Below are 9,930 nucleotides of genomic sequence, written 5' to 3'. Positions count from 1 at the left end.
GCTGACAGCTCTGTCTTACGGTGTAGGTCGAAAAAAAAAGAGCATAAAAATAATATTTTATTATTTATTGTTGTACCTAAGCGGTTTGTAACAGGGTCGTCGTTAATAACTCGGACGAGACGAGCTCAGGTCTGTCTCGAGATGTAAAACCGCATCTTAAAACCCTAGTTAAAAAAGGCTATTCTAGGTATGTACTTAATGAAACTAAATCAGATATGAGCGCAATTATTTACAAAATCCGAAAATAACACCGATATAGGGAAAGGAAACAGAAATAGATTACCGTTGCACTACTGCAACTAATGAACAAACCGGTCCGATATTTGGTGATTTGTTGAAGACGAATTATTTGATTCTAATGGTTGTCGGGCCGAATATTTCCTTATGGAAGTTGTAGTACCGAAAGGAAAGATAAAGGAAAATTAAATAGCAGCTTACCGATTTTACATCCCTAAAATAGATAAAACTTCCACAAAATTACGAACCTCGAATAATGCTATTAAGTACCGCTGCAGCAAAGATTAACATTGACAATAACGACGCTTATTATGCACGAGGTTTACTTAATCTGGGAAGTCTGGGCAACTTTATCAATATAGACTTAATTAATAAATTGAGAATAAAACCGCAAAGTGCCAATTATTCTTCGGCAAACGCAAAAGTATCAGTCACAATAGGTTCGCTATTTAAAAATTACATGAAAACTATCACGTGTCGTATTCCGAAAATCACAGAAGATATACCAATTCATTCGCTCAATGTCAACCGGTCAACTCTAAGTGATATCAATCTAGTTGATCCGTCGTCATTTAATATACACTGCAAAATTTATATCTTAATAGCTGTTGATTTATTCTACAAGATGTTATTTCTGGAACAAATAAGGTTGCCAAATGCTCCTGTTTTGCAGAACTCACTGTTTGGTTACGTTTCCGGCGCAGAATTTAATCACTATTTCAATCAAGAAAGGTTACTTTCGTATCTATCAATATATAAGTCGATCTAAGATGCGTGGACTATGGACACATGCATACTTTCTATTATCGTGATACCATTCTAGGATATTCTGAAGCTTCTAGGCTAATCAAAAACTATAGCATTGAAAGGATTTTATGCTCTTGAGAAAGGTCTAGATAACAATTCAACTTTAAAATAAGATTATCCGGATTTTATGATCGAATATCAGGATTTAGATTACATGACTAAAATTGAAAATTACCACCCAAAACAAGACTCTAAATTGCGTTGAGTGTTGATACGTCCAAGTAGCTTTCAGGAAATATATTTTGCAGAGACGATTCACAAAAACCATTAGACTGCTATCGGCTTAACACAGTGACATACGTCCTGGACTCCTTTTCTCCTCAAGACAACCAAGTAATTTTGAACGATTTCGATATCGATAACTGATTGAGTGGAGCAAATAATATTCAAATATTAATTTAATTTCAATAGGAAGTAACTTCTATTCTCGCTAGCGGCGGTTTCTAACTGAGAAAATGACTAACCAATGAAACAAAGCTTTTCAACATACAATAAATAAAAATCTAGACTCAAACATTTTACATTTGGGAAAATATAGTTGCAAGAGGAAAAATAATTCTACATTTTCTAGTAATTTGCTGTGCGCAATGTCGAGACTGACTTCAATAAAAAATAAAGTGACATTTATTAATAAATTTAATAAGAAAAGTTGTCGGTTCTCTTCAAATGGAAAAAATATATGTTGTAATGTGTCAGATTAACAGGAACAGTTATAATGGCTGCAATCTGTTGCTTACTTTTAACCACGCCTGATCCTGATAGAAGTGCCACTTCTCATTTGCTCTATTCCCATAGTTGGCATCATACCTAACTTGTTCACATTTAATACGAGTTTCTTGCAAGGCACTGCACATTGATTTATGGCCTTGTACAATTTTTTTAATTTCGCAATAGTTATTTATACAACCTCTGCAGTTTAACTGAATAATGTTCTCCATAAAATAACTATATTTAGGAAATACTATACATTAAGGACAAATACAAAAACATTGGAATTTGTGTATGGACTGAACATTAATCCTTTATATCGCAGCGGGATTTTGTGTGCATTAATTTGATTAGCAATGTTAGATGGTATATGACGTTTTCGAGAAAGAGAGGAATTCAATCCCTTTCGGCTGATCCTGCAGTATATCTTTTTCGAGCATACGCAAGAAACTGATTTTCTTTCAACTCTTCCGGATCGTGTTTCAACTGATTCTTTGTTTTCAATTAAGACCGGTATTAATTCATCTATTCATGTTCTATTTTCAGTAATAAATGTCGATAACTAACATTAACAGATATGCCGTTTTTACTTACCTTTCCGATAAATGGCTTTTCTTATATATTGTCAAAAAATGCAGTTTTCTAAAACCCACTTATCCTGACTCGGATGTTAATAAAACAACATTAAAAAAAAAGTTGAATTCTGATATGAATAGGAAGATGAACAAGAATATTTTTATTTCGATTTTAAATATCAGTATCAAATAATAAACTAGCTTTCTATTTGGTATATTCGGAATAAATAGGTACTTAGGAACAAATTTCAATTTTTGTTGAGTGAGTTTTCTTTTTTTTATAATTAATTTTTTTTTTTAATATTTTGGTATCGGTTATCACATCACACATAGCTTCATCGCACAGTCGAATCACATGTCAATTTAAAATTATTGTTTCTGTTGGGTGGACGGATTGTAAAGTGGTGGAGATACAATTTCTAATTTCTAATGAGGCTTTGTCAGTCTCGTCTAAAGGATTCCTCTGCAACCTCAGGATTTAATGGTCAAAAACGCCAATATTAGACCCGTGTTTATTTGCCTTCTTAGATTGATAAACTCAGAATATGCCAGAATATCGCATACTTCAAATTCACATTTTATTAGCATGTAATGTATTCAAAATCCAATAATGGGCCGCTGGCCGTAGGTATAATAAACGTCATTCCACATGGCCATTTCCTTTTCCTTTCTGTTTGGTTTCATTGCTAAATCATCATCCAAGTCTAAGTACTGAATACTGGCCCGTGAAACTTTTGTCCATGTCAGGTTCAGTAGCGGATCCATTGAATCGGGAGTGGGATTCCTGAAAGTACCAACGCAGTATGATAGTATCTGAAAAGCACTCGAAAACAAAACTTCAAACGCACGAGTGGGTTTCTTTTGGCCAATGTTCAATGAAAAACGTATTTTAACTTAACAATAAATTGAGCTTTGTTCCTTCAAGACAACTTAATTGTCAATGCTTGTCCATTTCTTCCATATATGTCACATATTTATCAAGCGGACAGTTTAAGAAACGAGTCACTTACAATGTTTTTGCAAAGTTAGTCCAGAGCCTGACGATCCGCTTGCTGAATAAGACGTCTCTCTCTGCGAGCAACGGAGTTAACGGCGAACTGAAAAGGTAGGCGCCTTCAGCTCCGTGACCCGCTATTCCCGTTACTAAAGAAAATTTTACTCATCGCAACCTATCCAAGCCTCTAATGTGTATTGTTACCTGGGGGCAAGTTTATCATTTGGAAGGAAAATTGATAAAGATACACTGGAGTAAAAATTGACTGCATTTCAGCTTGCTTCAACGTTGATTTCACGAACATTCGGTCGCTGGTTAACTGAAAATGCCACGGTATAGTCTCCAATTTTGAAAATAATAAGATAAGTGATGGTTTTCCTTCACTAATATAATTCAACATATTGTCAGCAAATAGAACATGTTTCGGCTAAGCAACCATCCTAAGCAGTAAAATCTGGAACATACCACTGCACAATGTAAGAATGTAAGAATATTAGTGAATAAGAAAAAACAAAAACAGGGGAATTATGTTGTTATAGATTAAAAGTTATAGCAGTAAATAAATTTAACAAACACAGTTCTGTCAAACAGGCGCTTTTTGGTTAGTTAGTTACTTAGCAGTCAAACAAACCCCCCATATGGCGTTTTCAAGTACCCCTTAAATTTCAGGTGCCTTTTCATGCTAAAAATGGATGCGCCTTGCTAGTAGTCTTTTCACGCGCTTCTAAAAACAATTACGAAAATTTCAATTTTCATATTTGGTATTCAAAATTTTATAGCGGGCCATGCAAGAGAATGCCACTTTTATTTAAATTTATTAGCAACACTATATACGTTTTAAATAATTAAGCAACATAACTATAGCAAATCAAATATAATAAATATGGATAGATAGGGATCGGGACGTAAATCTCAAGGAAAGACAAACATCAAATACTGTGTGGTGGAAAATATTTGGTATTCGTTTGATTAGTTTTGGTAAGTTTTGAGATTTCTTAAATTTAAATCTGCAGGGCTTAGTAGAGCGTGTTTTGGAATTAGTCAGTCATTGTAACTTTTTTAACGATTTTTGTATATTACAAATTTTTGCACGAAGTTAAATAATCCCTGATAGGGTAATTCTCAAATCGTTGTTGATAAAAATTACAATAAAATATTTTCATAAAAGAAGTTAGCAATGTCTCAGAAATGATTTTCAAGGTTAATAACAAATATATAAACACAAAATAAATAAATTAATTCAAAAAACTTTTCATGAAACTTCTGGATTCCTCCTGCGTCGGTTTTTGTTGACTCGAACTAGCTAACGTTTCGCCAATCATCCTGTTGGCTTCTACGGACTCCCAACGATTGACAAATCAGGATTACCACTTCTACCTATTGTCAGCACCATTGGTTCTCCAACATATTCTCTAGCAAAATATCTCGCTTCCTTATTATAACCCTTTACAGAGAAAACTGGCAGTTTCGTTCTTAATTCCTTTCACTTCATTGAAAAAATAAAAAGCATTACATTAGATGCACAAGATATTCTGATTAGTTTCGACGTAGAATCCCTCTTTACTAAAGTTCCTATTCCTGAAACTCTCACCATCATTTCAGATTTATTAAAATGCGCAAATCTAGGAACCACCAGTCATCGCGAATATATTAATGGAAGCCTTTGAGAAGAAAGCTCTCGACATCTTCTATCTAAAACCAAAATTATGGATACCCCACGTCGATGATACTTTTAGTATTTGGCCTCATGGTCAGGAATTCCTAGATTTTCTTAGACATTTAAACTCTATACACTCTAACATACGTTTTACCATTAAAATAGAAACTAATAACAACCTCCCATTCTTAGATATTCTTATCAATAGAAAATCAGACCTAACATTGGGTCATAGTGTTTACAGTAAACCTACGCACACAGACCGATACCTTAATGCATTTTCACATTACCATCCGGCTCAAAAATCATCAGTTATCAACTCTCTTGTTTACAGAGTAAGTCATAGTCCTTGAACCCAGAATTAAAACACCTTCACCACAACCTTCCAATAGCAATGAAACCGAAAGCAATTCCACACTTGCAACTATTGTCCTTCCTTATATTCAAAACATCACTGACCAAATATCAAAAGTGCTAAAGAAATATAACGTCGAAACCAGATTTACGACTTGCCCCAAAATCTCTCAACATCTTCGATCCGTCAAATACACAATTCCATTTGAGACACCAGGAGTTTACAGCATTCCATGCCTATGCGGCAAAGAATACATTGGAGAGACCGGACGAAAAATATCAACTAGACTCAAAGAACATGAAAGAGCCTTAAGACTAAGACAAATAAACTCGTCAGCAGTTGCCGAACACAATCACGAAACAGGACATTTTTTTTCGATAAAAATAAAATTCTTGCATGTAATCAATTCTTCTACCAACGGAAAATCCTATAGAAATCTATAAGCAACCTAATAATCTTAGCCGAGACTCAGGTCACCAATATGGGAATCAGTCATCCGAGGCGGTGTTGATGCCTCTAATTTAGCTTCACCGCCCTCGAACAATATATAAGCAGGAACATAGTAAAATGCGAGTCAATTTCAGTCAAGCTCTGAAGAAGTCAACAGGATGATTGGCGAAACGTTAGCAAGTTCGAGTCAAAGAAAATTCGAGTTGTCAAGCAAGGACAGCAATTTTGAAGTGCGAGGATCACTATTACATCAAATATAGCTATTTAACATTTTAGTTAACTTACTTCTAGAACGGCTGCCCAATTTTCACTAAATGACCTATTCGAACCAACGTATGCGTCCTTGATTATGGTCCCGACGTGCGTCGCGTTGATATCCGGCAAAAGTATCAGATCAGAAGGTATTACGTTGGTGACATCCAAATCAAAATTTACTGCCGTTGTGTTGATTATAGGCACTCCTAAAAAAACCGAACTGAATTCTCTTAAATTTAATATAGTATTAATTTGGAATAAATAAAATAAATAAGTAAATAAAATATATAAATAGAAACTTACGGAAGTATTATACAAATTTTGAGTTAAATATGTTTTCACCCTTTTTAAAACAAAAATTATGAAGCAGATAGTTCATTTACCTAAGATGTCCTCAAAAAAAATAGGCAATCATAAGGAAGGAATAATTATTCCACTCAAAGAGTACAGGTACCTCAAATTATACCATTACAACAAATTTTTATGCAAACGAAAATGGTTTTTTATAGGGCAAGAAGTCTGGCTGCTACCAAGATCGCTAAATCGACCTACTCTATTCAGAAAGAGTAAAAAAAAGTGAATTGTAGAGTATGTAGGAGCACTATGTAGCACTTTTTTTTTTGCCCGCCCAGGAAAAAGAGGTTAAATATTTAACAAAAAACAGCAAAAAAATGTCAACACTATCGAAAACTTATGCAAATCGCAAATAAAAATATATTCTCAAGTAATTCAAAGATTTTTCATCTCTATTTTAAAATTGTATTTACCAAAAACAGTTATATTATCGTTTTTTATAGGTATATTTGACAGCAGGAGGTTATGTTTGTAAAGAAGGCCTCTAGTTGATTACGGACCTTACCCGCATTAAAAACAGGTTAAAATTTGGGGTGATTTAATAATAGGTAGATAGATAGATAGTAGTTATATTAAACAAAAGGTTCTTTACTATGAAGCTTCTGGGTTGAAAGTGTACTTAAAAAATGTTATTTAAATAATTCTTAATAAATATATCTTTAATGCATTTTTAGGAACTAAATCTGGAGATTATCACGATGAAATCAGTTTTGATAATAGACAATGGTCCGTATCACAACGTGCCTGTAAAAAGACGTCAAGCAGAAAAATTGAATAAGTTGAATGGCTGAGGGAGGGAAATGTTCCAGTGAGTGAAAAATTAATAAAACCTGAAATTTATGAGATTATTCAAGAAAAGAAATTTAGATTTCTAATCAAGTACAAACTGGATGAGTTATTTGAAAAACACGAGCACAAAGTTCTGCGCTTGCCACCTTACCACCCTGAATTGAATCTCATAGAAAAAATATGGGCCTTGGTTAAAAATTCGGTAGCAAGTAGATGGATGGAAGGCAAAATTTTTCTGAAGTTACTGCATGAAAAAATATAAATTTTTTCGCATTATTGCAAATAAATAAAAACTTTAAGAAATATATTTTGTTTGTGTTTTTATTTGTATTTAACTTCTTTCAAAACAGAACTTTTTTAGTACCTTAGTGTTTTGAGGCATTATTTACATGCTTGTAACATTAAAGATATTTTAGTTAGTTTTAAGATTTTATGGTAGAGCAAATTACCACTGCTGGAGAGAGACAGAAAAGAAAGAGACCATCATGTTCGCAAAGAAAACAATGATTTCAACGTTGCATTTTTTAAAGATCATTTGTTTTTGGGTACATTTTTCTACACTGCCAGCCTCTCCATAACATTTCTTTGGAACTACATGATATGCAAGACGAATTTATTGAACAATATGAGCCTAACCTGTCTCTTTTGCTACTGATATATAAGCGAAAATTGACGCAGTACTTTTTTTTAATTGTATCTCATGATTCTCACTTCAAAGCATTTTAGGAATTACTTGTTAAGTATGGACTTCAAATGCCCACCGAGAAATCTTAACCAGTTGAATATGTGGTCTTAACTATTAACCCGTTTTTTTATTCTCAAATTATTCTGCACGACAGGACGATTTTTTCAATTTTCGAATATAGTTTGTATTTCATTCTTTCTGCGAGTTTAATTTCTAATCCGGTTATAACAACGTGAACGTTAAGTGAATTCTTCTGTTTGATGTAAGGCGTACTATCAAGGTTTTTAACTTACCACCTAGAAGACCATAGAAACTAAGGGATTCCGATGACGTCGTTCCAAGTATCAGGGGAACCTGATTGAAGTTTCCAGATTCCAGTTGGGGAAAACTGAGGTTTGTGACGTAAGCATCTTCATGTTCCACTTCAATGGATATGCCCGACTATAACAAATAACCTAATAAAACATTTTGAGATACCACAATTTTAAACCCTGTGATTGATCATATACCAGTTGTGAATATTACTAAAACAGAGTCAGTTCTCTCTCTCCGATGGAGGTTCTATCATACGAAGCAAAACGATAAAACTCTTGGGCATGTATTTAAATTTTAGCCTTGGACGAGTCATATCAAATTTATTATCAAAATGAATAAGTACTCTTTTATGCTGTGAACACCCTAGAAATTCTGTAAATAGACAGGTTATGTTATTTTTCTTTATGCTAATGTCAACTCCGCACTATTTACATTTTTTTTATTAATATTGTATTCAGGGAGATTACTAGATCAGCAGATATGTAATGCCTATTAAAATCTATGTTCACTTGCCAAGCTCTATTAGGCTTACTGTTAATGAAAGCAAATTTAAAAACACACAAAAAAAAATGGGTAAAACAATAAACTCCTTGTTTTTCCTGAACCACTACAAAAGTGGGTGAATGAGGGAGTCCTGAAGGAGTGCATAAGTTCTGTATCAGTTTCTGTATTTTGCTTTGGGAAGTAACACGTTGATATGGGAATGATTTTTTTTTAAATACCACCATAGAATCTACGATAAGAATACTACATCAATAAATCAATGAATGAATGCGCTAATAAAAAATAACAAAAAGTGTTGACAGGAATGATTTCATCAAGCAAGTCGAATATAAGTCCCACAGTGTCCTTCACAATTTGCTGGCTACTGTGTATTAAAGCTCACAAGATTCCGTACCATGGGATGGTTTAGCAAGGTGTTTTTTGTACTTACACGAGTATTTGCGGCGAATGCCGAAGTCAATACGTCCGCCGGCAGACTTTGTAAAAAATCTCGAATTTCCGCCGTCGTATTTTTCTCGGAAATTGTCGGATCCACATATTTTGCATAGTCGTAAGCGGCTTGCCGGGGGTTGTTTTGATTTATGGTATTTATGTAAGTAAGCGAACAACCGCTTTGACAAATTGCAGCTCTGTACAGTCCAGCGGATTTTGGATTCACAATATGCGCCCCGACTGAAATACCGCCCGCACTTCCGCCAAATATGGTTATTTTCCCTGGATCTCCGCCGAAAAGAGCGATGTTATTCTTAGTCCATTTCATAGCCAGCAATTGGTCTTTCAGCCCTGCGTTGCCCAAAACTACGTCGTCTTGGGTGGACAGAAACCCGTACAATCCCAGCCTATAGTTGGTATAGACGATTATAACGTCATCGTCTAGCAGATAAAATGGTCCAGCTGTTACATCAGATGTACAGCCCATGGTGAAAGCTCCTCCGTATATAAAGAACATTACTGGCATTCCCTCGGTGATCTGGAAACGGGAGGGGTATGTGTCGTACACCAGCAAAGTTGAAGAGAAGTTAAAAATGCGAAAACTGGAACTTGGGGTGCAAGACAAATGAAATGCTAAGTTTGACTTGATTATACAGCATTTAGGACAGATCAATCACTGTCCGTTCGCTTATCTTTATTGATTAAGACTAGTACGCTTCCATAATAAGTTGTTCAATAATGTTCGAGCTCGGTATAGGCGCCCATTAAATGGTACATTTAATACATGAGCGTTGCATTCGTAGTTCCCATAAA

At 34.5% G+C, this 9,930-nt stretch overlaps 1 protein-coding gene across 1 annotated transcript; it reads right to left on the bottom strand.

Annotated features, from left to right (window-relative positions):
- Positions 1-2,838: 2,838 nt before the first annotated feature.
- On the bottom strand, positions 2,839-9,644 carry LOC132702247 (liver carboxylesterase-like). Its single transcript, XM_060670778.1, has 6 exons — positions 9,116-9,644; positions 8,160-8,307; positions 6,069-6,244; positions 3,526-3,640; positions 3,338-3,470; positions 2,839-3,111 (listed from the first exon to the last, which is right to left on the bottom strand). The coding sequence occupies exons 1-6, from the start codon at positions 9,641-9,643 to the stop codon at positions 2,925-2,927; spliced, it is 1,287 nt and encodes a 428-aa protein (XP_060526761.1). The 5' UTR covers position 9,644; the 3' UTR covers positions 2,839-2,924.
- Between the last annotated feature and the right edge of the window lie 286 nt (positions 9,645-9,930).

This window comes from Cylas formicarius, unplaced genomic scaffold, assembly GCF_029955315.1.
Source record: "Cylas formicarius isolate icCylForm1 unplaced genomic scaffold, icCylForm1.1 PGA_scaffold_5__7_contigs__length_24384050, whole genome shotgun sequence".
Classification (NCBI taxonomy): Eukaryota; Metazoa; Arthropoda; class Insecta; order Coleoptera; family Brentidae; genus Cylas; species Cylas formicarius.
Note: the sequence above shows the minus strand (reverse complement) of the source record. Positions and strands in the feature narration are given on the sequence as shown.